The sequence below is a fragment of the Monodelphis domestica genome, chromosome 7 (genome assembly GCF_027887165.1).
Source record: "Monodelphis domestica isolate mMonDom1 chromosome 7, mMonDom1.pri, whole genome shotgun sequence".
Lineage (NCBI taxonomy): Eukaryota > Metazoa > Chordata > Mammalia > Didelphimorphia > Didelphidae > Monodelphis > Monodelphis domestica.
This window is the reverse complement of record NC_077233.1, coordinates 207,829,323-207,857,027: the sequence shown is the minus strand read 5'-3', so window position 1 is coordinate 207,857,027 and position 27,705 is coordinate 207,829,323. Positions and strand designations below refer to the sequence as shown.

Genomic DNA, 27,705 nt, shown 5'->3' with positions numbered 1-27,705 from the left:
AAATAGTATGCCTGTTAGATCTGTGGGAAAGGAAGGAATCTCTTGCTTGGTCTTAAATTCCTTCCTTTCCCACAGATCTGACAGGTATACTATTCTACCGTTCATCTAATTTATATATGATTTCACTCTTTATATTTAAGTCATTTACCCATTTTGAATTTTTCTTTGTATACCACCTAATACTGGGCAACAGAGGGAAATGACAAAGGGCTGAGGGACTCTTAAATTAACTAGGAGACTTTCTACAGAAGCTTAAGACAACTCTATCTTGGTTTTAGATGATTAGGTTGTAAGTGGAGGTCTGGAGGTCTTGTTCGCCCTGACACTCACCAGGCCACAGTGATGGAGGCCTTCTATAAGTTTAAAGAATCGATTCAACTATTTAACCTAATCTAATCACACTTAATTATTTTATGTGTTAAGATTAGTTGATTATCCTTAACTGGCAACATGTATATTAAATATGTTAACACTAAAAAAAATAATTACTTCCCCTATAAAATACTCTATTATACTGATTAGGAATTAGCATGGAGTAAAATCATTGAGCAATAAGCCTGGAGTCAGTTCCAGTAGGGTAAGGATCTAGGAGTCAAATTTCACACAATAGCTTTACTCATCTCTTTTCAATTACATATAGAAACAATTGTTGACAATTGTTTTCTGACCTTTTATGATTCAGATCCTCTCCCACCTCCCTAAAGTAGTAAATAATCTGATATAGATTACTTTAGTGCTTTCATATAATGTATTTTCATATCCACTGTGTGCCTGAAGACACAACATTGTTTTATGAAACTCCAAATTTAAACTTTGTCCCAAGAGAAGAAAACTCCCAGAGGGACCCTTATCCTAGACTGAACAATAAAGCATCAAGCATCCATTAAACATCCTGAATATAGTCATAGAATAGAATAGAATAGAATAGAATAGAATAGAATAGAATAGAATAGAATAGAGATAGTCAAATCTTAAGTACCCTTTTGTCTTGGAAGTTTCTCCCATTGTATCTAGGCTTCTCCCAGGTAGTCTGACTCCTCCTTCCCTTATGTCCACTATAAAGCCAATCAATTTAACTTTCTGGTCCCATATGTAACAAGGAAATCACTTTAAAAGACTGATATATATTAATTTTAAGGTCGCCAAGGAATTCAGCTATGTAATTCCTTAATGAAAACTCAAGTCAGCAGTCAACCTTTTATGGAGTTTAATTACAAACAGGAGGAAGAAAGGTATTAGAGATAGAGAGAGAGAGAGATAGAGAGAGAGAGAAGGGAATAGGGCTTAAATACCCCCTCTGTTTAGGCTGGGCCAAAAGGCCCAAGCCCTTAGATAGCTAAGGCAAAGAAAAGAGATCAGTCCCTATCACTCACATGACCAAAATGGAGAAACAGTCTCAGGGGCCTCCACCTCCAGCTTCCTTCAGAGCAAGCTTCTCAGAGCACAACCTCTCAGAGCAAACCTCTCCAACCACCCCTCAGTCCTCAGACCCTGCTATCTTTAAGGAAAACATCCAGGTTCCCTCCCCTCAGTTCTCACATCTACCAATCACTGTCCATGTCTTCCCTGTGCCAATGGTGGCTCTAGCTTAACCCAGGACCGCCCAGAGGTCTGTGGCTTTGCACATGTCTGTTGAAGGTCATATTCTCAAATAATTAAATCTTGATCCTTTGCTGCAGCCCTTCCTAAATCCTGTTACCCTGAGCAGGGTGGAGATTGTAAGTTCCAAGACCTGGTTCTGTCATTCCAAGTATCTCTATTGTATCAATTCTAAAATCAATCATGACTCAAAGAACTTCCTGTTCTGTGCTTAAGCATAAGTCAAAGCCCTTTCCATTGTTCAGCAAAAGGTTTCTGTCCTAAAGAAATCTTAAGTAGGGAGGAGAATGACCCTCCCATGCCAATGGGGTTCACATTCTAATAGACTATCAGTAGGAAATTTTTCAAGTATGAAATTTCCCAATGGTGAAATTTCCAACATTTATAAGTCTAAGAAATTTTAAGGTTTACACACATTCCCCCAAAAGTATATAAAATTCCAAGTTCTTTAGCTCATTGAAAAATCTCCTTTCTGAGTGATTTTCCCCAGAAACATTGTTCCCAGAGTCCCAGAGCTTTGACTCTATATGGTATCTATTCCTCAACCCTGTCAATCTGATCTGTGTCAGATCATAGCATTGTCTTTCTTGTCCTGATTAAAGACTCATTCATTCTAACTAGGGGTTCTGTTTTTTCAGGTTTGACACTTATGACACAATAGTTTTTTATTACAGCCATATACTAAAGCTTGTTTAGCTAATGACATCTCTTGACCCACTACAAAGTAGGTCTAAAATATTTTTGTACAAATAGTTCCTTTTCTTTCTATCTCTGATCTCTTTGAGATAGACCTAATAATGATTTTGCTGACTCACAGTGTAATTATAGTTTTATAGTCCTTTTGATATGGTAGTACAGGGTACCTGGGATACCCCAAGCCTCTAAATGAATCCCAGGTCAAAAGAATAAGTGAAAAATTCCTCAGTCCTGGATAGAAAAAACAAAGCCTTTATGGAGTGGCAAAATAACCCAAACTCTGCTCCTAAAAAGGACAGATTCAAGTCTCTCCAAGCCATGGCCCAGCGTGAGATCAGGAAGATGCAAGACCGATGGGGGGAAAAAAAGGCAGAAGAAATCCAGCGCTTTGCTGATACAAACAATTTTTCAGTGCCCTCAAGACTGTCTATGGGCCATTAAAACCTACCACCACTCCCTTGCTATCCTCTGACAGTGACACTCTCATAATAGATAAAAAAGGCATCAGCAACAGGTGGAAAGAGCACTTCAGTCAGCTTCTCAACAGACCCTCTTCAGTCAACCAAATCACCCTTGACCAGATCCCCCAAAACCTCACCATTGAACAATTGACATCCTTCCTTCAATAGAGGAAGTCCAAAAAGCCATTAAACAAATGAGTGTAGGCAAGGCACCCGGTAAAGATGGGATCCCAACCGAGGTGTACAAGGCCTTAAATGGAAAGGTGCTCCAGGCATTCCACATAGTGCTGACCAGCATATGGGAAAAGGAAGACATGCCCCCAGAACTCAGATATGCCTCCATCGTAGCCCTATACAAAGGCGTACGAGCAGCCTGTGACAACTACAGAGGCATCTCACTACTCTCCACTGCTGGAAAGATCCTCTCCCGTGTTATACTCAACAGACTCCTGTCATCTGTTTCAGAGCAGAACCTGCTTGAATCACAATGTGGCTTCCGACCAGATCGCAGCACCATTGACATGGTCTTCACGGTGAGGCAAATGCAGGAAAAATGCCTTGAGCAGAACCTGAGTCTCTACATTGTCTTCATAGACCTAACAAAGGCGTTAGACACAGTGAACAGGGACGCATTGTGGGTGATCCTTAGCAAGCTTGGTTGCCCAGCAAAATTCGTCAAACTGATCGAGCTCTTTCATGTCAACATGACAGGGGAAGTCCTATCTGGTGGAGAGACTTCCGATCGCTTCAGCATCTCCAATGGCGTGAAACAAGGCTGCATCCTCGCTCCAGTGCTATTCAACCTCTCCTTCACCCAAGTATTACGATATGCTGTGATGGATCTAGACCTGGGCGTCTACATAAAATACCGTCTGGATGGCTCACTATTTGACCTTCGCCGCCTGACTGCAAAAACAAAGACAACAGAGAGACTCATCCTGGAAGCTCTCTTTGCAGATGACTGTGCTCTCATGGCCCACCAAGAAAATCATCTCCAAACCATTGTGGACAGGTTCTCCACCGCAACAAAACTGTTTGGCCTAACTATCAGCCTCAGCGAAACAGAGGTGCTGTTCCAACCTGCACCAGGGAGGCCAACGAACCAGCCATGCATTACAATTGACAGCACGCAGCTTTTTAACGTCAACACTTTCAAGTACCTGGGCAGCACCATTGCCAACGACGGGTCCCTAGACCACGAGATTAATGCCAGGATCCAAAAGGCCAGCCAGGCGGGTCCCTAGACCACGAGATTAATGCCAGGATCCAAAAGGCCAGCCAGGCACTCGAGTGGCTGCGCTCCAAAGTCCTCCAACACAGAGGTGTAAGCACTGCAGTGAAGCTCAAAGTGTATAACGCAGTGGTCCTCAGCTCGCTCCTGTACGGTTGTGAGACATGGACACTGTTCCAGAAGCACATGAAACAGCTGGAGCAATTCCACCAACACTCTCTCCTGTCAATCATGAGGATCCGATGGCAGGACTGAATCACCAACCAGGAAGTCCTCGACAGAGCCAACTCCACCAGCATCGAAGTCCTGGTCCTCAGAACCCAGCTACGATGGTCTGGACACGTCATCCGCATGGACCCACAGCGAATACCAAGACAGGTATTCTATGGTGAACTGTCAGCTGGACTCGGGAAACAAGGTCGACCAAAGAAAATATTCAAGGATCAGCTAAAGTCCAACTTGAAGTGGGCTGGCATTACACCAAAGCAACTAGAACTCGCTGCCTCTGACAGAAGCAGCTGGTGAGCCCACATTAACCATGCCGCCACCACCTTTGAAGATGAACGACATCGATGTCTTGCTGCTGCACATGAACGCCGACACCAGGCCACAACCGCACCTCCAGTAACAACTGGCGTCCCATGCCCCACGTGCCACAAACTTTGCGCCTCAGCCTTTGGACTCCAAAGCCACATGAGGGTACATCAATAGATGATAATGCACAAAAACAATTGTCATTCTCAGGCACTGAGAGACTACCACTGGATACCAGAAATGCAGGTGACCAAAGAAAGCTGACCCAGGTACAACCAAAAAGACAATTGCTTAAACAAAAAGTCCTAGGGAGATGTATTTCCTTCTGTTTTGGAGTCATTTTCCTTAGTTTTAGCAGTGATGAATACCGGCCATTTGCATCTCAAACACCCCTGCATTCTCTAAGATAATCAATTCACCCTTCTTTACTATGGGGGCCTAATATGTCATGCATAATGTATACCTGTGCTTCTACCCCAGACTCCAAGGCACCTCCCAGGGAAATCCCCCCCCCCCCCCCCCAGTTTTGTCCCCACCTTCCTCTCTAGGTTGCATAGTTTCTGTTCCTTTAAGGTATAAAAATCCTGGACCCTTTTCCTCAGGGAGGCCCATTTCATTTGCACCTGCCTCTTGGCCACTCACTCAATAACTTCTGTTTTTAAAGATTCTTTGGAGCCTGGTGTGTAAAGTGGAAGTTTAAAGGGACCTTGAAATATCAAGGTAAACCCTCTTTAAATGGTCCAGTTGGAGACAAAAGGTTTTAATCCAGAAATAAAGGACAGGAATATTAAGTGAATAACTTTACAGTAGATACAAAGGATTGGATTACCTGGGAGGCCAGAACAATGGATACAAGAGGATTATTCCAGCCATAGGGCTAGACCTCTTGGGAGAAGCTTCCATACACTGGGAGAGACTTCTAAGATAAAACAGTACTTAAGATTGGACCTGGTGTCCCAAACAAACTCCAAAGACTCAACCCCAAACACTTAAAGCTGTAAGGCCTTTATCCCACAGGGAGGGGCTGGAGACCAGCTTTTACTAACTTCTTGGAGATAACTAGTAATAATTTGAGAATAACACACTAATTTCTCACTTCACACCCTGGTAATTCTTTAAGAGGGTTCCTTCCTGAACCTGATAATATCAAACTGTCCCACAACACTTTGGGCATGGTTGCATATTGCTCTCCAGAAGAGTTGCAAGAGATCAAGTGTATTATTTGAAGAGCAGCAAGGGGCAGCTTTATTTTTTTATCTTCCATGCCTAGAACTGTACCTGGCATATAGTAGGTATTTTAACACATGTTTCTTCATAGTATCATAAATGTAGAGCTAGAAGGGGCCCCAGTCCAAATATCTAGTCCAGCACTTTCATTTTATAAATAAGAAAACTGAGGCCCAGAGAAGTTAAGAGGCTGGCCAAGATTACCCAGATAGTAAGTTAAAAAGTCAGCATTTGAACTCAGGTCCTCTGGTGCCACTGTTAATATTCTCTCCAAGTATCTAGGTATTGATTAGATGGGTAAAGCCCAGCACAATTTTCCCCCCATCAAATTAATTTACAAATATATTCCTCCCACTTATAAGAAAGACTATTATCCATATCAAGAGAAAGAACTGTGGGAGTAGAAACAGAAGAAAAACATATAATTTAACACTTATTTATATGAACATAGGATTTGGGGTTTTGTAGTTTATTATAAATATAGTAGATTATATAGATTACTCTATTACAAAAATGAGTAACATGAAAATAGGTATTGAGTGATAATACATGTATAGCTCATGTATATTGCTTGTCAGCTCTGGGAGAGGGAAATGGGGGGTGAGATTATGAATCATGTAACGTTGGAAAAATACTTTAAAATAGATTTTAAAACAAAATAAATTAAACGTTCAATAAATAAATAATTAAAAACAAATTAAAAACAAATATATCCCTCCCGTACCTAATGAGTCATCCTTCCCAACAGAAGAAATAAAAACTGAAAAAAATCAATTTAGCAAATTAAGCCACACATTCAACAAAATCCAAAGGTAAATGCAAAAGTCCCTGATCATTCATAATCTTCATCCTCCACACCCTAGAAGGGAAGGAGGAGAGTTTTCTGGGGCTGAAGTTGAACACATAATTGAACTAGGTTTTGAGGTTGGGCAGCCACTCGGCAGGCGAAGAGAATACTCAGGACTTCAGGGAGCAGGGTAGGCAAAAGCTCAGAGGTATCCGTGATTCCCCTGCCTCAGCAGCCCCGCGACTTCCTGACAGAGTTTAGCGAGGTCGTTCCAAAGAAACTACAATTCCCAGGAGGTCCTGGTCCCTCGGCGTAGGTCTTTTCGCTTACGTCATCACGCAGGAACCGGAGACGGGAGGAGGGAGGAGAGCACTGGAAGAGGAGGAGGAGGTAGTAGGAAAAGAGGGGGAGAAGCTGGGGGAGGCAGCAGCAGAGGGCGCAGGGTGCTTGCTCCGCTTCGTCGCCTCACTCTGGCACCTGGGTTAGCTCCGCTCCGCTCTGCGCCTCGCCTCCTCCCTCCCTCACCCAGGCGGTAAGTGCTGGCCTCATATGGCTTACCCCCCTCGCGGACCCTACCACTGCGGGGACTTACATTGCAGGCCCCAGGAGGGATCTACCACTGCGCCGATGTGGGGGGAAGTGGGGGAGGGTGGAGGGAAAGGAGGGCGCTGGAGGTTACCCCGGTGCTACCATATGTCTGGGAGGAGTGTGGAAAAGGGACCGTAGGAAGTGTCGTCAGTGTGGAGGAGCTCCGCCGGGGTGGGAGAGGAGGGCCTTCCTCCCCATCCTCCAGGTTTGGCTACTCGTGGATAACCAACACCCCCTTCTTTGGTGGGCCATCTTTGTGCCTGCTCTTTTGTGCATAGATCCTCATTGAGGGCTGTCAGCGTGCTTGGTGCTTTTCTGCCAGGATCCAACCTGGCTGTCCTCAGGAGACTTCTTTTCTTCAGGCTGCTTAAGTTTATTTCCAGCAAAAGAGGAGGGAAAGGGTCAGCTACTGTCCTCCTCCCCCAGTATCAGAAATGCCATTCTTCTTAGGCTAGCAGGACCATTTGTCTCCAATTTGGGGCCCCAGGATAAGGATGCTCAGAACTATTTTTAGAAAAATCCCTGAAGTGGAGCTGGGATGGTTCTCTTCTCAGCGTCACAACCTTCTCTGCCTTCTTTCAACAGATGGGAGTGGTTCTACCAAACCTACCCTCTGTGTCCTGCCCTCCCCCCCTAAGTCTGAGGTAAGCCCCTTACCCCAATATCACCTACACCCCAAGCCTATTTTGTCCTCACCTCCTGGGTTCACTTGGAGGCCCACCAGGAAGGATAAACAGGTGGAGAAAGGAGATGCTCCTAGCATCAGTGCTGGGGAGTGGCCCCCGTGGGGTCCCCCCACTCTGGCCATTGGCATCGCGGGCTCTCCGATTCTGGTCTACCTCAGCCACTGATACCCATCACATGGAGCTGGCCAGAGAGCGATCCAAGACAGTCACCTCTTTCTACAACCAGTCAGCCATTGATGCTGCAGCTGAGAAGGTACAACAGAGAGGGGATGCCAGGATAGGGAATTCTGGAGGGTTATGTGGGGGAGTTATCAGCCATCTATTCACCTTTCCAGCCTTCTGTCCGGCTCACTCCAACCATGATGTTGTACTCGGGCCGCTCTCAGGATGGCAGCCATCTGCTGGTAAGGGTTTGGTGGTTCCTTTATTCTACCTTCTTTATATCCTGCTCTCTACTCTGAGCTTTCCACACATAACACATTTACACCTTTGCCTTCCAGAAAAGTGCCCGTTACCTACACCATGAACTCCCTGTTCGAATAGCCCACCGGATCAAGGGCTTCCGAAGTCTGCCTTTCATCATTGGCTGCAATCCTACCATCCTTCATGTGGTAAAAACTGACTTTCCCTGCCATGGGAAATGGGAACCAAACATGATCAGTTATGAGGGAAGGGAGTAGGCTAGTCAAGATTGACTCAGCTGGGGTTGGGGCTGGGGGACTGAAAAGGTAACTGCTGCATCTTAAAATGTCACAACCAGAGGAGACCCTGGTGAACACCTAAGCCCCATCTTTTTCTGTTAACTCAAAAGTTATGAGTTGGTTTCATAGTACTCCAATTAACTGCTAAACCCTTGGGGTAGTAAATGGTGTATACCTTGTGGGGCACTGAGTGCTTTTGAAAGGGTGGGAGGCAGCTGGACATAGTTGGGGCCGAGGAGTCATTAGTTCCTTCTGTAATCCTCCCCTCATTTCCCTTCACTGTTTCTCATTTCAGCATGAACTTTATATCCGAGCCTTCCAGAAGCTGAGTGAATTTGCTCCGGTGAGCTGGGGCAATCCTGGGGGAGGTGGCAACTAGAGGGACAGAGGTTACACATGCAGAGCCTCTGAAGGAGAACAGTCTGTGGGGTTTGGAGGGAATATTAGGTCAAGGACTTCAAAGAAGGGACCTTTTAGAAGAGAGGCACCTTGTGTACTTAGGACTGTCTGATTACCTTGGTGACCTCCAGATAAAGGATCAGGCATCTGAGGCCCAGTATTGCCAGTTGGTCCGCCAGCTCCTGGATGATCACAAAGATGTGGTAACTCTTCTGGCTGAGGGACTTCGAGAATGCAGGAAGCATATTCAGGTAGGGCCCCATAGTCATCTTTAGAGGATTGGGTAAATCAGAGAGCCCAAGACTGGGGTGAAGAAAAAGGGAAGAGGCCCATATTCCTCAGGCCCCTCTCCTTCTTTCTCAGGACGAGAAGCTGGTTCGATATTTCTTGGACAAGACACTGACCTCACGACTGGGAATACGTATGTTGGCCACTCATCACCTGGCCCTGCATGAGGACAAGGTGCCAGTGCCTGCAGGGATGGCAGGGTAGCTCATGATGTCCTAGGAGGGGAAATAGGGATCAGGTAACAAGTCTCTTAGTTCAGAGCTTCCTTTGAGTATAAGACTTGAGATTGAACTAGAGACAGCTGAGTCTTCCAGGAGAGGGTTTCATGGATATGAGGGAGCTGCCTATGTCTAATCCCTCAACCTCCAAGTACCTCCTCCCTCTTCCAGCCTGACTTTGTAGGAATCATCTGTACTCGACTCTCCCCAAAGAAGATCATCGAAAAGTGGGTGGACTTTGCCAGGTGAGGGGAGGACAAAGGGAAGGAAACTGGAAGAGGGACTGCCTAAGGAGGTGGAGGTCCCTCCATGTCCTTGTCCTGTTCTGCAGGAGGCTGTGTGAACACAAGTATGGGAATGCTCCTCGAGTTCGAATCAATGGCCACGTGGCTGCCCGCTTCCCATTCATCCCAATGCCTCTGGACTACATTCTCCCTGAGCTGCTGAAGAATGCCATGAGGTAAGGCCCAGGGTACTGGGAGGAGGGCTGTGGGGAGGAGAGGACTGATAATCACAATCCCACCTGGATTTGGACCCCCCTATCCCAGGGCCACGATGGAAAGCCACCTAGACACTCCATACAATGTTCCAGATATCGTCATCACTATCGCCAACAATGACATCGACCTCATAATCAGGTTCGGGTGGGGATGGGTTTTAGGGGCCCACGAAATAGTAGGGAAACCTAGGGTCAAGAATTGGGGAAGGGCTGGATCCCCATCCAAACCTTCTGAACAGAGCCTGGTAGTTTGGGGAGGATAAGGTCAGAGGGGGAATGATCTGCCCTAGAAGAGCTCGGTCTGATTGGTACACCAAGGCCAGGAGATCCAAAGGATAGAAGTTGGAGGTAGGTGATTTAATTGGGGAAGGTCTTGCAAGATGGTATGGAACAGGGTTAGCATTGTGTGGGTGGCTTCTGTTAGAATTTCAGATCGTGGTGGGGGCATTGCCCACCACCATTTGGACAAAGTAATGGACTACCACTTCACCACGGCTGAGGCCAGCACCCAGGATCCCCGAATCAGTCCACTTTTTGGTCACTTGGATACAAACAGCAACGGCCAGTCAGGACCTATGCATGGGTGAGACCCCCCTTACCAGATTTTGGAGGTCTTCATAGAAGGAGGGGGAAACAAAAGGGCTGGGATAGCTCAGACTTCACATTCATCTTACTTATATCCCTCCAGGTTTGGTTTTGGGCTGCCTACATCCCGGGCCTATGCAGAATACTTAGGTGGCTCTCTTCGGCTCCAGTCCTTGCAAGGGATTGGCACAGATGTCTACCTAAGACTTCGTCACATCGATGGCAAGGAGGAGAGCTTCCGGATCTGACCCATCTAGCTCAACCTTTCCCCTCGGCCTTCACCCCCTGGGACTTACCAGGGGAAGCCACCTGCCTCTCCCCCTCTTCTCTCATCATACTGCTCTTCCTCCCCTTCCTTCCGGGTCTTACAGCTTTGTCTGAAGTGTTGGGAGCCAGGAGCTTCCCTTAGGACCTTTGTAGGCTCTGCCTGGGGTCTCAAAACCTGTTTTCTCTGGCTGTTTGTTGCACCCTGGACTCTGGGCAATCAGATCCCCTCAGCCCACCAGTCCAGGGTTGGTAACTCAGAATTTCTACCCATCAGATACTGCAATTCCTCCATTCATATCCTTCTTTTCCTATCTTCTCTTCCTCTGGCTTTTTGGCCCAGAGCTAGGGAGGATGGGTGGGGAGAACCTTTGGGGGCCCCAGAGGCCTCCTGCATCATACATGTTTCTGGGGAAGTGTGTTTGGGGGTTCATGAACCCCCTTTCCTTCCTCTATCTACTGCTGTGTTTGTAATATTAAAGTGCACATTTTGAAAGCCCCTCCCCCAGGGCAAGGTGTGTGTGTCCTGGCTGGGGGACAGCCAGACTTTTCCTGTCTACCTTTTCTGAGGACAAAGCTGGGGGGTCACCTTGTCTCTTTTCCCTTGCCTCCAGACAGGTAGGCCTGGCTGGGGGTGGGACACACTTTACTTTTTCTAGGGGAGGTGTGTAAGTATAGCAGCCATCCAATTCATAGGATTTAGAGTTGAAAAAAACTTAGAAATGATCTGAGACCAAACCTCATTTTTACAAATGAAAACACTTAACCCAGAAAATAGAGTGCCTTGTCTAAGGCCACATAGCAAGTAACAGGGATTTGAACTGCTTTTCTGTTTTGAAATCCAGTTTTCCTACAATAGCCTCTCCTGGGCTTTTCTCCTATCATAAATAGGAAGTCATCCCTGAATTCTAATCCTAATTTAGAGATCTTCTGCCTTTTTGCTAGTTCCTTTTTGTGGTCAGAGATCTGTTGGAAGTGAGGTAAGGTAGAAGAAATGTCTGAGATAAAAAAAAAATAGGAATTATTGCCATTTATCCTTATTCTCCTTGAATTCTCCCCAGGGCTCCTTATTTGTTTCCTTTCCATGTCCAAGGTTAAAGAGGTAACTGGGGCCGCCTGACATTCTGATGCCAGGTGGCTGTTAAAAATACTCTCAGCTGGGTTGTGACACTCAGGTTGGCCTCCTGCCTGTGCTTAGGAGTCCTGGCCAGCAGGCTTCTGGCTTCAGGGTACCTGGGAACTTGGGCCAGGCCCAAGAGATAGGAAGGGGGAATGTATAAGGGATACGGGAAAACTAGGATAGAAGTGGCAAGGAGGCTGGATTTTAAATGAATCAAATGAGAGGACCCATAGGTGAGGAGATAGGGGAATGTAGTGTTTTTTTCTCCTGTGAGAAATCCCTGTCAGGTCTAGACAGGTGTGGAATTGTCTGCTTACCTCTAGATTATTGACTCATTAATGAGTGCTAATTCAGTCCTTACCATCTTGAACTGTTGATGTCTATACACATGTACTCAGCCCCACTCATAACTGATTCTTTCTCAGGAAGATGCTCAGAGGGAGTCCTGACCTATAGCTCAGATGGCTCTGCAGAGTTATTCATTACCTTCTCTCTTTCTATGCCCTTCACCCCACCCCTCTTGCCAAGTTCTTGGTCTGTGAGTTGAGCTCATTACTGAAGGCTTCTCAAAAGAGGTGGACTTAATGACAGGGGAGGGTGGAATTAAGTGCCTAACTGCCTTGTATGGTCTAACTCTAAAAAGCCATTTTAGACATAATGGTTACTTGGGATTACTCGGACTTGTTCTTTGAGATTAGTCCTCTTCTGACTTGGGTCAGATACTGGAAGTACTGTCAAGTTGATGAAAGGCTCTGTTGGGAATTCATGAGTGGAAGTTTCTAGACATGTAAGTTGGGGTCCACAGATTTGGAAAAGAGGAAAAAATGTGGCTATGAACTTCCAGATAGGAAAAATTACTTCTGAAAGTAGTTTGATACTTCTTTTTAGCCCTATTAAAAAAAGACAAACACCAAAAAAACCTTTACCTTATGTCTTAGTCCAAGGCAGAAGAGCAATAAGAGCTAGGTCTGAGATCAATTTTGAACCCAAGACCTCTCCTCTCTAGGCCTAGCCCTCTTACCCTGCATTTAGTTTCAAGTTTAAAAACATTCTGAGGAGAGATCTCTAGGTTCGAGGGCTTCCTCATTCCTCCCTCCCTTAAGAGCAATGTTTGAGCTGGCACCACCCCATTCTGCCAGAGCCAGTGTGGTGTTTTGGAAAGCGGCCGAGGCTTGGATTTCGGTTGTTTTTAAAATACCAGCCCTGCCATTTGTTAGCTGGGGGATCTTGGACCAGTTGACTTCACATCTCTTGGGCCTCGGCCTCTTGTGTCTGTAAAATAGTAATCATTCTTGCACAATCGATCTCCCAGGGTTATCAAAAGCTACGCATTCCATAAACCTTGAAAATAAGAGCGAAAGGTTAGGGGCTGGGGTTGGTCCTTGAAGTGGAAGAGCCAGCGCCTGCCAGATGTAATGCTAGGTTCGTATTTAGCCGTTACTGGGAACCAGGGAAAACGACTCTGTCCACTCATTCTTCAATTCCTGCGTTTCCGGTTAAAAATTGCAGCTCTCCGCCTTAATCTCCTTGGAACTTCAGGCAGCTTACAGGTGGAGCCTAGAAGCAACCTGATACGTCTTCATGACGTAGTAAAGAGGTTAATCCTTCTCGCCCACGCGGGGCACTTGCAAATCATACGGAAGAAAGGGTAGTGGGGAGAAAACAAGGCCTCCCGAATCGTATCCACCGGCTGGTGAGGATCCCCACCCCTGACGAGGCAGTGCATGACCTCATCGTGGTGTTCTACGTCATGCGACTCCGCCTCCCCCATGCTTCTAGAGGGCCCTAGTCGGCCGTAAGGGACCCGGAAGTGTGGGGGGGTCGTCGAGACGCCTGATTATTACGTCACTTCCGACCGGTTCGATGGCGACGGCTAGCTCAGCTGCGGCCGCTACGGTCGGAGCCCCAGGGGAGGGCGAGCCTGGGGGCGGGGAGAGAACGGTGGCTGAAGGGACCTCCCCGCCCCCAGGCCGCGCCTCCCCACCGGCCCCGGCCCGCGGTGAGCCTGAGGTCACGGTGGAGATCGGAGAAACGTACCTCTGCCGACGTCCGGATAGTACTTGGCGTAAGATCTCGGGGTGGGGGTGGGGGTGGGGGTGGGGGATGCTGAGTAGCCCTGAGGGGTGGGCTTCCTCTGGGACCTAGTGCTCCTGGAAATCCTGCATTTCAGGAGTAAATCTGAGCGATAGGAACCCAACATTGGGGTATCCAGAGTGATCGACTTTGGGCCTGGAGTTGAGCCTTAGAAGGTTGTATAGAGAAAAGGTAAGAAGAGGTAGAATGTATCTGAGGCCAACACCTCCCATAGAGGAAAGAGAGAAGTAGCCCACGTTTCCTGTGAATTTAAGGTTTATTCATTTCACCTTATTTTATTCTCAAAAGTCTTGAGTATTACTACCTTTCTCCCCGTTTTAAAACTTTTAATTGAGTCTTAAGGAAAACCAATAGGTAGAAGTGAAGAGGGAGGGCATCCCAAGACATGAAAATGAAAACCAATGAAAAGAATGTAAAGGATGGAGGTGAGGGGGCTGCGAAGCTAGGTACCTTAGTGGATAAAGAGCAGGGGGAGGGGCCTAGAGATGGAAGGGCTTGGATGGCCTTGGATGCTTCCTAGCTCTGTGACCCTGGGCAAGACACTTAGGTCCAGTTGCCTAACCCTTAATCCTCTTCTGCGTTGGAACCAATCCTTAAGATGTCTTTAATATAGATTCTAAGAAGGTAAAGGTTTAAAAAAAAAAGGATGGTCATCAGGGATGGAGTGGTCATGGGAAGAGTCTGATGTTGCTGAATTGTAAGTACATGGAGGAGAGTAAAGTGAGACAACTGGAGAAAGGTGTGGAGTTATGAAGTATTTCATAAGCCAAACACATGTTATATTTGATCCTGAAGGTCCTAATGAGCCACTGGAGTTTAATTAGAGAAGTGGTCCGTGTCTGTCCTGCATTTGAGTAAGAACTTGGGATGGGAAAGTATTTTAGTAAGAAGACCAACTAGCTGGATGATAGCTGGTATTTATTTAGCATTTTAAAGTTTGCAAAATGCTTCTTTGCAAATATTATTTCATTTAATCTCCACAAAAACCCTGGGAGGATAGGTATTATCTTCCTATTACATATGAGGAAGCTCAAGCAGATATTAAGTCACACAGGTTGGAGGACAGCTTTTAGCTCTGATCTCTGATTACAGGTCCAGCAATTATTGCAATGATCTCTTAACTTATTTGTCTCCAGGCTTTCCCTTTCTCCACAGTATTTTGAGGTTGTTTAATATATGAGGAACTACACTAAGAACTTCAACTCATTTTCATTTATATTCTATTGAGAATAGCCCTCAGGTACTGAGATTAAGAGACTTGCACCAAATTCTAATGCTAGCCAGCTATCCGTCATGCCATACTGCCTCTCCTTTTATCCTTCACATAACTGCCAAAATAAGCATTATTAATCCACAGGTATATACCATTCCCTTGCTTTAAAAATATAAATTAAAAAAAAAACCAAAACTTTAGTAGTCACTTACGTCCTCTTAAGATGAATACAAGCTCTTTATCCTGGCATTCAAAGCCTTCTGAAATTGGCTCCCATCTACTTTTTCAACCACCTTTTACCATACTACCTTCCACATGCTTTTATGTTCTATCCACACTGAAACAACTGAGCTGTTTCCTAACACAAGTGGCATTGTAGCTCAAGTGAAAGGGCACTGAATTTGGAGTCACAGGACCTGAGTTTGATTCTGGGACCTGCTACTTATTACATGTATGATTTGGGGCAAGTCATGTAACTTCTCTGGGTCCTCTTTTCTTTGCTTCTGTAAAACAAGAGGGTTGGAATCTTCTGTTTTCTCTCTCTTTTTTTAATGTTTGCTCATTTTATTTATTTTACTTTCTTATTTCATTGATTTGTTTTTTTGTTTCCTTCATTAAAGTTCCTAGCTATCTCCCTTTTCCCACCCCACACTAGAGAAGCCATCATTTGACCAAAAAATACATACATAAAATTATGTCATGTATGTTTCTGTTAATTCTTTCTTGGAGGTGAGCATTCACAGTTATTCTTCAAATAATGTTTCTGTTGCTGTATATGATATCTTGTTTCTGTTCATTTCACTCTTCATTATTTCATGTAGGTCTTTCAGTGTGTTTTTTTTAATTGCTCATCATTTTTTTTAATTTTTATTTGGTAATTTCCAAACATTATTCATTGGAAACAAAGATCATTTTCTCTTCTTCCCTCCCCCCCTCCCACCACCTCTCCCACAGCCGACGCGCAATTCCACTGGGTATCACATTTGTTCTTTCATCATTTTTTAACTGCAGTCATATGCCATTTGTTCACCCATTCCCCAGTTGATGACATCTCCTCAAATTCCAGTTCTTTACCACCACAAAGGAGAGGTGCTACAAATATTTTAGAATATATAGGTTCTTTTCCTTTTTCCCTGATCACCTTGGGAAACAGCCTTAATTTTCTGGGTATTTCTGGGTCAAAGTACGTATACAGTTTTATAATTCTAGGTATACTTCCAGATTACACTTCAAAATGATTGGATCAGTTCATGGTTCCACCAACAGGATAATGTTCCACCTCCTCCAACACTTGTCATTTTGCCCTATTATTTTAGCCAATCTGATAGATGTGAGATATCTCAGTATTGTTTTGATGTACATTTCTCTAAACAGTAGTAGTTTAGAGGAGTTTTTTCATATTGCTATATATAGCTTTGATTTCTTTATCCCAAAACTATATTCTATGAGCATTTATCAGTTGTAGAATGAATTGTATTCTGTAAATTGGCAAAGTTCTCTATGTGAGATAGGAGATCTATCTGAGAAACTCTTAAAAATGTTTCCCAATTTTCTGCTTTCCTTCTAATCTTGACTATATTGGTTTTATTTGTACAAAAAACCTTTTTAGTATGATCAAAATTATCTGTTTTATCTCTCACACTGCTCTCTATCTCTTGTTTATTCACAAACTATTTTCTCATCCATAAATCTGAAAAGTAATATGTTCCTTGTTCATCTAATTTGCCAATATCTCCCTTTATGTCCAGGTCATATTTCCATTTTGACATTATTTTGGTAAATGATATAAGATACTGTATATAGTTTCTGTCCAACTTCCCAACAATTTTTACCATATAATGAATTCTCATCCCAAAAATATTTGTTCATTTTCACTGCTTATCTCATGCCTAGAATGTATTCTCTTGTTCTTAACTTCATCTCTCCTTGTTCCCACCTTCAACTAAAAGTCTTCTCTCTTACCTCACACTTTTCTAGAGTACTTTGTCTCAATCTCTAGTGCTGGTTTTCAACATTTTACCTTGTACTTTTTCATATTCTAGCATTTGTTCCCTTTAGTAGACTGCAGTCACTTTGAGGGCAAGAACTGATTTTCATAATATTCTTAATACATAACAATCCTGTGCACATTTTTCATACTTGGAGAACTGTGAGGGAATTGATAATTCTGCTGAACCCTGTTTTAGACTAAATTTATAGTACAGTGTTTAGTTTTAGTACCCGTGTTTTATGAAGGACACTGAGAAATTGGAGTTTGTTCAGAGCAAGGTAATCAAGAAAGTGAGAGGACTAGAGTCTGTCTTAAGACACAGCAACTGTGCAATAAAAAGGAACTGATGCTGTATAGTTTAGAAGAGAGAATACTTAGAAGAATGATAGCTCTCTTCCAGAATTTGGAGAGCTGTTGTGGAGGGAAAGGATTATATTTGTTTTGTTTAGACCCAAGAGGGCAAAATTTGAAACAGTGGGTAGGCTATGAGGAAAATTTCAGTTTTGTGCATTTGCTTCCTAACTGTTCCTATATTAGTAAGTATATAATAAGGTATACCTTAATAAGGTATACCTCTGGGAAAGATGAGTAGTGGTCTGGTGATTATCACAAGTGGGCCAGAAAGATTAGAGACTATCCTTACTGGAGACAAAGTCCCAGATTCATATCTGGCCTCAGACATTTTCTAGCTGTGACTGATCAATTCACTTAGCCCCCATTGCCTAACCCGTAGCACTCTTCTGTCTTAGAAGCAATACATAGTACCAATATAGGTAGCTCTTCTGCCTCAAAACTGATACTTAGTTTTTATTCTAAGACAGGGGGTAAGGGTTTAAAAAAAAAAAGAAGAAACTATCCTCCCTGGATGAGAAGGTCCTTAACTCCCTCGCACACCTTTATTTCTGCTTTATCCTTCTGGCAACTCTAAGGTTTCTTGTTCTATAGATTCAGCAGAAGTGATTCAGTCCCGGGTGAATGACCAGGAAGGAAGAGAGGAATTCTACGTACATTATGTGGGCTGTGAGTACCTGGGTTATGTGGAGAAATGACAGTTTGTTTTTTGTTTTGTTTCTTCCTGGATGGCAAGAATCAACTGGGAGCCCAAGACAACAGAATCTGGAATGGGGAGATGGGTGGAACATTTGAGTCTTCTCCTCTCAACTTTTCATCTCTTTCAGTTAACCGTCGGCTGGATGAATGGGTGGACAAGAATCGACTGGCCTTGACCAAGACAGTGAAGGAAGCTGTTCAGAAGAACTCTGAGAAATACCTTAGCGAACTAGCTGAGCAGCCTGAACGCAAGATCACCCGCAACCAGAAACGCAAGCATGATGAGATCAACCATGTGCAGAAGGTCTGAGGCCACCTGGGAAAGGCTGAGGGGGAAGCCCAGGACATAGGCGCTCTTTCTGAGACTTTGCCACTGTGATTTTGTGTGATTAACTGGGTCACTCCTGGAAAAAACCTCTTAAATTTTCTGCATCTGATTCCTCTAACATGAGAGAAGTGACCAAATTTCCTTCTCAAGCCCATTTTTGCTCTAAAATTTGATTAAACAACTTCAACATTTTTTTTTATTGGCACTTGGTGCTGTGCTAGGTGCTTAAGATATGGAAATGAAGTGTACACCGTAGTAAGTGGATGAGACCTATACAAGTTTATAGCTGTTGATTGAGTAAATGAAAAAAGTCAGAGAATATGAGAGGTTTAAGAAAGGTAGGACCACTTCCAGCAAGTAGTGATCAGGAAGCTTCATTGAAGAGGGAGCACCTGGCCTAGGCTTAAGCCTTGAAGGAGGAAATAGGTTTTAATAGATAAGAGATAGAGGAGTGGGAGGAGGAAGTAATATATTGTTCTAAGGCTAGGGAAATAGCATTTGCCAATTTCACAGAGGGTAGGGTGAGATCATGGAATTATGAGTAGTCTGTTTGGAAGGAGTGTAATGGGTGAAGGATGACCTGTACTGAAGCCTACCATGAGGCACTTTTTCTAGGTGGTCACATTTCCTAGAGCTTGTAGGGTAAGGCCCAAATCCATTCCTTCCTTTTCTGCTCCATTTAATTCTCCGCCCATGAGCAAATTTTCTTAAATGTCTACCATATAAACCATCTCTGTATGAGACAAAGATCCTTAAAATAGGACTTCTGCCTTAGAAGGAGTCCTTTCTAGTTGGGGAGAACTAGATGACACTAAAAGAATAATACTAACAGTTATTATGTGGTAAATGACAAATAGTCAGTGATAATCATAGTTATTGGTGAGAGAGAATGCATCATTAAACAGGTGTCAGACCAGTTCTGCAAGAGGATGTCAGAAAAGTGGAGTGGGAGAGGGTCTTAAGCTTGAAGCTCAGTCAGGATTCCTATAGAAGGATAAAAAGGAGAAAGGCATACCTTGGGCAGAGGTACATGGTTCAAGGTAGAGTAGGACAAAAAGGGATAGGAATGACCTGCGTTAGATAATGAAGTCTAGGGGGACATACAAGATAGTTTGGAAACTAGTCACATTGGTGAGTCTTAACTGGGAAGTCATTGTTTGGTGGGGTTATGATAGGATGAAAATGTTTTTTCCACCACCCTTTCCTCTTCCCCTCCCCACCAGACCTATGCGGAGATGGATCCCACAACAGCAGCACTAGAGAAGGAACATGAGGCGGTGAGTACGCAGAGAGGAAAAACCAGGCTTCTCACATCTCTATCCTGGGGTCATCATGAGAAGCCCCTGCTAAGTTTTCTCTCTTTATTTAGCCTTTTGTAATCTTTGCCCTCAGATTACCAAGGTGAAGTATGTGGATAAGATTCATATTGGAAACTATGAGATTGATGCCTGGTACTTCTCCCCATTTCCAGAAGATTATGGGAAACAGCCCAAACTTTGGCTCTGCGAATACTGTCTCAAATACATGAAGTTTGAAAAGAGCTACCGTTTCCATTTGGTGAGTCTTGGCTAAAACCAGCCTAATCAGAGTTGTGGGGGTAAATGCAGTACCCCTGGGGGTTGGGTTAGACAGGAACTTCACTGGGGGAAGTTGATAAGATTAAGAAAATACATCCCCAGTCTTTTGACATTTAGAAGTTCTCCTTATAACATGGTAGTGAAATTAAGGTTGGGTCCTCAGGGGTTGTGAGAGCCCAATTAATTGATAAAAGAAGAATCCTAGATCATCTGAATTGGAACAAACCTTAGAAAGCCTCTCCATAATAGGTTCCTTTTTTATATGTCATACTCTTGGTTTGTGTTACCTCGTAAAGCCTAAGGACCCCTTCTCTGAATGTTTGTATTTTTTTATTTTAATAAATTTCCACATAAGTTTTCCAAAGTCATAGGATCCAGAATGTCTCCCTCCTTTCTTCTTCCCTCCCAGAGCTGACAATTCAATCTGGGAATTACATGTATTATCATGCAAAACATTTCCATATTAGGATGTTTTTAAATACTTGAAGGAATTGCTAAATTTGATTTATAGGTTAATGAAAATAAAGATAAAATCTGTCTGCCCTGCTCTCCATTCATGGGCATCAAGAACCAACCCCTGTTCTAGACTATCTTCCTTATTGTAATAGATAGGCAACCTTAGTTCCAGAGGAGATAATTTACCTAAAGTAACACATTGAGTTGGTGATGAAGCTTAAACTAAAGTTATCCTAGTTGTTCTTCTGACTGCTGTTCCAGGGTTCTTGCAACTATAGTCTGCGGTGAAAGTTTTGGTTGTCAAGCTCTACCACTTGCATGCTGAGCTGCCTCTCTCCCTTCAGAGCTAATCCCATGATGAGAGTCAACCTCATCTCTTCTTCCACCCCAGGGGCAGTGCCAGTGGAGACAGCCACCTGGCAAGGAAATCTATCGAAAGAACAATATCTCGGTGTATGAAGTAGATGGCAAAGACCATAAGGTATGCCCTAGGGCCTTGGGATGGAACAGAAGTACTTTCTCATAATGGGAGGCAATGAAGTTTCTTCTTTTCCCCAGCGTTGTCCTTGATGAAATCTCAAGGTACTCAAGAAATTGTTTTTGATGGAAAAGACCCCATCAGAGGTTTTCCCTCAAAACTGGGCTGTTTAACAAACATTTAAGACTTATCAATTCTATACAAAGACAGGAAAAAATTTAAATTATTTCCTACCCTCAAGAAGCATGTTCACATTCTACTGGGGCTCCAAATCTGAGTGACTGCTAGCTTTTATCAGCATCAGCCTAGAGATCATCCCCTAAGGAGCCTGATTTCTGAGGGCTTTTATTTGGAGTAGGGAGGGGAGAGGAGGTTCAGAGGTCTCCTCCCATTATAATTCCAGGAAGACAAATTACTCTATAGAAAAAGGGGGGTTTCCTAGGGAAAACCCTTAATCCCATTCCTTCCTTTCCTCCCATCCTCAGATTTATTGCCAGAACCTGTGTCTGTTGGCCAAGCTCTTCCTGGATCACAAGACCCTGTACTTTGATGTGGAACCATTTGTCTTCTACATCTTGACAGAGGTGGACAGACAGGGGGCCCACATTGTGGGCTACTTCTCTAAGGTGCCAGCTGGGGCACAGAAGGGATGGGTGTTAGGTTGGGATGGTCCAGTATCTATTTCCTGACTAGTTCTCTACCCGCCTGCCCCTGAAGGAGAAGGAGTCCCCAGATGGGAATAATGTGGCCTGTATCCTGACTCTCCCCCCATATCAGCGTCGAGGTTATGGCAAGTTCCTTATTGCTTTCAGTGAGTTGAATGGTCTGGGATAAGAATGTGGTAGAGGGAGGGAAGGGAGTCTGGGGTACAGTGGGAGTACCTGGGTCTTCAGCCTCACCCATTTCCAAGGTTACGAATTGTCCAAGTTGGAGAGTACTGTGGGTTCTCCAGAGAAACCACTGTCAGACCTTGGCAAACTGAGCTATCGGAGTTACTGGTCCTGGGTGCTACTGGAAATCCTGAGGGACTTTCGGGGTACATTATCCATCAAAGACCTCAGGTAAGGTTGACCCACGATCTTGTTCTATCCAACCACTGAAGCAGCACCACCAGAAGGAGAAGCAGAGGGTGGGGGAGGCAGGTAGGGTGACTGTCATGCATGCCCTCTCTTGGTCCCCAAATGGACTGGAACATGCCTGTCCTTTCCTCCCTGTCATTGTTCTTTTAAGGACTCAGAGGGTACCTGGGACTGGTAGAGGGGAAGCCATAGAATCTCATTGCTCCTCTTCCCCTCACCCCCACAGCCAGATGACCAGCATCACACAAAATGACATCATCAGCACTCTGCAGTCACTCAACATGGTCAAGTACTGGAAGGGGCAGCATGTCATCTGCGTCACCCCCAAGCTAGTGGAAGAGCACCTTAAGAGTGCCCAGTACAAGAAACCACCCATAACAGGTGAGTAGAGGTACTAACACCATGGAGAACTGGACATTTGTACAACTTACTGGGGGATTCTGGGCTCCCCACCTTTGGCCAGACAAGGCTTCCCATGTCCCCTGTAGCTGAACTAGCCCTTGTCTCATGACCACAAAACCGGTCATACCTGTTCCTGGCTGCCAGTGGAAGGCAGTACTAGGCTCTCTGGAGGAGGCTACTTCTCCTTCCCCCCTCCCAGGCTCATTCAAATGCCCTTTTGTTCTCACCTAGGATCATTGAAACCTGGCTCAGGGCCTAATTCGAATGTGGGCTCCCTCTCATGGAAACTTAAAATATCCAAACTGGCAGGCAGTCCAGGCTATAGAACCCCAGGCTCAAGACAAGTTTTATTTTTTGAAATCTGGCCTCACACACTTCCCAGCTGTGTAACCCTGGGCAAGTCACTTAACCCCTATTGCCTAGCCCTTACCACTCTTCTGCATTGGAACCAATACACAATATTGATTCTAAGGTGGAAGGTAAGGGTTTAAAAAAAAAAGTTTTTAAACAAATTGTTTTTTCTCTCCTTATCCCACTACCCTGTGGGGGAAGGGAGGGTTCCTTGCAACAGATATGCAGTCAAGAAAAAAATTCCCATTGTTGAGTTAAAAAAAAAACATGTCTCATTTGGCACTGAATCAGTCAGGAGTTGGTATCATAACCTGTCATCCCCACCATGCTCTAGCCAACCCCATCATTGACTTTTTTCTCCATTTCTCCTGCAGTGGACTCTGTTTGCCTCAAGTGGGCACCACCCAAGCACAAGCAAGTAAAGCTGTCCAAGAAGTGATCGGTGTTCTGACCAGCCCCACTGCATCCCTACCCAGTGATGGTCTTAGACCTGGGAGGGATGCCTCTTTTCCAGTTTGTAAATATGTATAGACTCCTGCCTACCTTTGAGCCCTAAATATTTTTTTAATAAAGAGATTTTAGCTTGTCACAGTACAGTTATAAAATTGGCTGTTTGGGGAGGGAGAAAAGGGAACTATGGAGGCAAATGAGTTTGTACAAATGGTTTATTACGTTCAATAACATCAATTTGCCCCCCACCCCATACATGCACTTGTGCATGCACACATGTACATCCCCTCACCCCTCAGCCCTTTTCCCAGGGGTGGCTCAGTCCTCCAGGGTGCAAAAGAGGAGAGAGGAGGAAGTCCAACAACAGCTGGTTCTAGGGTTGTGTGTAGGAAAGGCCTGTTATGGCCTTTAGTAATGGGGATGGGGGTGGTCACCAGGTGAGGAGGTCGATCCTTCATGAAGAGACATGTGATAGGCACACAGCTTCCTCTTAATGGAGAGGGTACTCATTCATAGAACACAAACACCCATGCTTTAAGGCTGGCTTCTGTGGGGATGCCCAGGCTCCACCAAATCTTTGGGGTTGGTAAGGGTTGGAGTGAAGGGGCTGAGTCCTCCAGAAGAACAGTAGCAGAGTTCTCTAGCTCAGGAATGATGGAAAGTACCAGCTGAGACTGAGTCCTAAACTGTTCACCAGTCTCCGCTGACAGACCTCTGACAATGTAGAGCCTCAAACAACCCCAAAGACCCCCAGCTGCATGCCAAGAACAATTGCCGTTGTGGTGTGGAAGAAGCAGTCTTAAAGGTTAGGCAGTCTCCTCAGGCCCTCCAAGGACCTTGGAGGTATCTGATCCAACCCCTCATTTTACATAGGAGGAAGCCGAGATCCAGAGAGGTTATGTGATTGCCCATACACAGGTAATGTGTTGGAGGTCACTGACAGTTTGTTTGAAAGGTGGATCAGCAATTCCACAATGAAGCTTCAGGCCCCACTGAGAAGGGAGGGGCTCAGTCCCTCCAGGGCTGGGGGGAATCAGGAAAGTGTCAGCTGGCCAGGAGGCAAAGGATGAGGAAGGCACTGAGCCCTCCAGCAAAACCAAGCTGTCTGTAGTGGTCTGCAGTGATTGAATTCTGTTCTAGAGCAGGAGGTGGGAAAAGACTGACACAATGAGGGGCAGCATCAGGCTTGGTACCAGGATGGCTGAGGCTGAGGAGACTTTGGCAAGCTCCCTTTTGCACAGGTCCAAATCCATATGGGACTCTTGGATTAGGGGCACGTAACGGGGCTGAATCTCTGAAACCTTTTGGTGTATCCATGAAGCATAGCTGGAGGTCAGAGTATAGACTCCAGGCCTGTTGGGAGCCCCACAGGCATCTCCCCAGCTCACAACACCAGCCAGAAACCATAGGCCTCCCACAGGGCAAGAGAGTGGTCCTCCAGAATCTCCCTGGAGATAGAAAAAAAAAACACAAAAAATGAGAACAGGAAGCACCTTGGAATTCTAATCTAACATCATTTTTTATAAAGAAGGTACCTGGGGCCAGGGGAAAGGAAGTGACAGTGAACAAGTACTCCCTCCAGTAAGGAGCAGCTATGGGCCTCTATGACTAGTAGATTTGAAAAAACCAGGACAGCTGCATTTTCAGCTCTTTTTAAGGCCATCAAACGCCCTCAAAGACTCAGGCATCTCACCTCTTGGCTCTTTCCTTCAAGGCCCAGATGATGTTGAGTATCTCGGTTCCTGCTTCTTGTTAGGACCCAGATGGACTATTCTCTTCCTTTCTCATCACCCTTGTATCTCTCTGCCTGAGGCCCGACCCTTACCTGGCAGGCATCTTTGCCACCTTGTACAAAGCCAGCACACACCATGTCCTGCTGGATGATATGAGGTTCCTCAGGATCAGGGTTTATGTTGTAAAGACAGTTGCAAGTCTGTCGGCTAATCAGAGGCACCTGCAGCTGCTGTAAGATCTTGGGGCTAGGAAGACTCACTGCAGGAAAGGAGATGATAAGGGCACATGTCAAACCCCAGCCCACCCCCATCTTCCCCGTCTCTGCTTTTTTAAGCCCTCTTTCTGTCTTAATGTCAATTTTAAGATTGAGGAGTGGCCAGGGCTAAGCAATGGGGGTGAAGTGACTCGCTCAGGGTCACTTGGCCATACAGCCATACAGCCACAGGAACCTTACCTGAGTGGTGCGTATTGCCCCAGCCTGTGACAGTGCACTGGAGTCCATTGGGGAAGGTGGCATTGGCCGCCGGGAGGCAAACAGGACGGATGTTCCGGGAGAAGGTCACAGGAGACTTGAGTTGGAGGAGAGCAATGTCCCCCTGGGAGCCCTCTTCCACATAGTTATGATGGGTGAAGACCTTCATCACGGTCCTAACCACGGCATCCGGGTTATAGGCGCTGAGTTGATGGGCCCCCAGCTTCACCTCATAGTCATCCAGTAGGTGCTCCCTGGGAAGGAGAGGAGAGCTGGGCTCAAGATGTTCTGACCCCTTCCTGCCCATCCATCAGTAGCTTTTCCCCTCCTGGCCCTAACCTTGGGAAGCAGTGGGCTGCGGTCAGCACCCACTGTTTGGATACCAGAGAGCCTCCGCACACATGGACGCCATTGTAGGTAATGCTGACCTGCCAAGGCCACTGGCCGGGAGACGCATTGGAGCCCCCCACGATCCGGGGCTGCGGGGCCATGCCGCAGGACGCTTCTGAAAGGGGGTAAAGGGAGCTGTTGGCGCCTCCTGCCCTGACAACCATCCACCCTTCTTCAGCCCTCTTTCTCCCCTTCCCTTCTCTGCTTCATGTGTCCATCCCTTCTCCCATTTTATTTCCCTTTTCTTCTTCCCCCATTCTCCATGTCCAACAAAAAGGCCTTCCCCCATTTCCTTCTCCCCTCCTCCCCATCCCCCCTCTAGTTTTCCCCTTCCCCCTCTCTCCCAGGGGCTCACCTTCTTTCCCATCAGCCCCTGAAAAGAAAGAAAGGAGAGAATGAGCAGGGCGGGAAAGGGGAGGTGGCTAGGGCTGGGGTCTGGGATATTTAGACGGGATGAAGGCCAGGGAGGCCACAAAAGTTTGGAAGATTAAAAAACCCCGAGGAAAGCTAGGCTGGCCAAGATTCCGGGAGTCTGGGCAGCCGGCGGTATTGGGAGATAGAACAGGACCCGAGAAGTGGGGGGAACTGACCGCCTACTGTCCCCTGGATTCAGCCTTACTGCCTTCACTCACCGCTTCCCAGCAGTAGCACACTCAACAAGCTTAGCGCCATCAGCAACGCTAGGGGCCACTCGGATCCCAGACCCATCCTCCAGCTCATGGCCCCAGTCCGGGGCTGCCTTCCTCCAGCCCCGACAGGTCCGTCCCAGGGGGCAAGGAAGACTGTCCCCTGTTAAAGAATTTCCAGTTGGCTATCTCGATGGAAGGGTAGGAATGGGGTTGAGAACTTCAGGGAGGGGTCAGGAATGGCTGAGCTGGTAACCGGTGTCACCTGTTCCCGCCCTGCCCCGCCCCTACCTGCCAGTCAGCCCCGCCCCCTTACGCTTCCCCAGGTTAGGCCAACCGGGACTTGCCCCTAAGCCCCGCCCCCTTTCCCTTACCTGAAGGAGGTGGGGGTTGGGCTAGGGTCAGTTCCAGCGCCCCCGATTTTCTTTCTCAGAATCTAGTGTTTTCTTTTCAACCTTCCTATTCTAAACCTTTTCCCTGAGGAAAGGTGTTTTTTAAATGGTCCTTGGTGCCCAAGGAAATTGTTTCCGTTCTTAAACCCTTACATATTAGAGGCCAGCTGGGTATCTCAGTGGATTGAGAGCCAGACCTAAAGTTCCTAGGTTCAAATCTAGCCTCGGCCACTTCCTAGCTGTGTGACCCTGGGCAAGTCACTTGACCCCCATTGCCTAGCCCTTACCTCTCTTCTGCCTTGGAACCAATACACAGTATTGATTCTAAGATGGAAGTTTTTATAAAACTAAGATGGGTTTTTATAAAAAAAGTTTAGATACAATATACAATAAGGGCTAGGCCCCAGGGTCCCACAGCCAGGAGTTGAGCTGAGGAAACTGTCAATGAGCAGGTGTCTTCTTTCCCAAGTTCAAAACCAGATGCATTACCAAAGCCATAGAAAACCTCAAAAGGGCCAATGCTAGTCACAGATGGTCTGGGTTTATTCAGGACTGCCTGGCTCTCCAAGGTTGGAGGCAGGCAAATAAAATAAAAAGATCTCTAAAGCATGGTGCCCTGTATGTCAATGTGCATAACCTATGAATGCGATGATCTTCCTGACACAACAGTGAACTCCGTACCTCATACTGGTGAGGGGTCAGATGGGTCCCAACCAGACCTAGGATTTGGGCCTTTAAGC

At 45.6% G+C, this 27,705-nt stretch overlaps 3 protein-coding genes and 2 non-coding genes across 8 annotated transcripts; 4 read left to right on the top strand and 1 right to left on the bottom strand.

Annotated features, from left to right (window-relative positions):
• The first annotated feature begins 6,863 nt into the window (after positions 1–6,863).
• On the top strand, positions 6,864–11,309 carry BCKDK (branched chain keto acid dehydrogenase kinase). Its single transcript, XM_007507920.3, has 12 exons — positions 6,864–7,067; positions 7,709–8,062; positions 8,145–8,213; positions 8,310–8,420; positions 8,806–8,853; positions 9,041–9,160; positions 9,273–9,371; positions 9,587–9,660; positions 9,747–9,875; positions 9,964–10,053; positions 10,339–10,497; positions 10,603–11,309. The coding sequence occupies exons 2-12, from the start codon at positions 7,874–7,876 to the stop codon at positions 10,745–10,747; spliced, it is 1,233 nt and encodes a 410-aa protein (XP_007507982.2). The 5' UTR covers positions 6,864–7,067; positions 7,709–7,873; the 3' UTR covers positions 10,748–11,309.
• Positions 11,310–11,455: 146 nt separating this feature from the next.
• Positions 11,456–23,492, top strand: KAT8 (lysine acetyltransferase 8). 3 transcript variants are annotated; one of them, XM_056806341.1, is made up of 12 exons: positions 11,456–13,793; positions 13,854–13,948; positions 18,126–18,200; positions 18,359–18,534; positions 19,782–19,835; positions 19,951–20,115; positions 20,983–21,072; positions 21,555–21,695; positions 21,787–21,880; positions 21,980–22,130; positions 22,375–22,529; positions 23,276–23,492. In XM_056806341.1, exons 1-12 carry the CDS (start codon positions 13,747–13,749, stop codon positions 23,338–23,340), a joined length of 1,308 nt encoding a protein of 435 aa, XP_056662319.1. In that variant the 5' UTR covers positions 11,456–13,746; the 3' UTR covers positions 23,341–23,492. The 3 variants fall into 3 exon arrangements, with proteins under 3 accessions (XP_056662319.1, XP_016279442.1, XP_001372200.1); XM_016423956.2 differs by having other exon boundaries at positions 11,456–13,948; positions 21,555–21,653; positions 21,763–21,880; XM_001372163.4 differs by having other exon boundaries at positions 11,456–13,948.
• On the top strand, positions 13,645–13,709 carry MIR12375 (microRNA mir-12375). The gene has a single exon (NR_162943.1). It is a non-coding gene; the product is annotated as a microRNA mir-12375 (primary transcript).
• Positions 13,798–13,861, top strand: MIR12376 (microRNA mir-12376). Its single transcript, NR_162944.1, has one exon. It is a non-coding gene; the product is annotated as a microRNA mir-12376 (primary transcript).
• A 56-nt stretch (positions 23,493–23,548) lies between the features above and the next one.
• Positions 23,549–26,845, bottom strand: PRSS8 (serine protease 8). 2 transcript variants are annotated; one of them, XM_056806344.1, is made up of 6 exons: positions 26,580–26,845; positions 26,303–26,320; positions 25,986–26,062; positions 25,540–25,811; positions 25,177–25,343; positions 23,549–24,799 (listed from the first exon to the last, which is right to left on the bottom strand). In XM_056806344.1, the coding sequence occupies exons 2-6, from the start codon at positions 26,312–26,314 to the stop codon at positions 24,488–24,490; spliced, it is 840 nt and encodes a 279-aa protein (XP_056662322.1). In that variant the 5' UTR covers positions 26,315–26,320; positions 26,580–26,845; the 3' UTR covers positions 23,549–24,487. The 2 variants fall into 2 exon arrangements, with proteins under 2 accessions (XP_056662322.1, XP_056662321.1); XM_056806343.1 differs by having other exon boundaries at positions 25,897–26,062; positions 26,580–26,844.
• Positions 26,846–27,705: the final 860 nt, after the last annotated feature.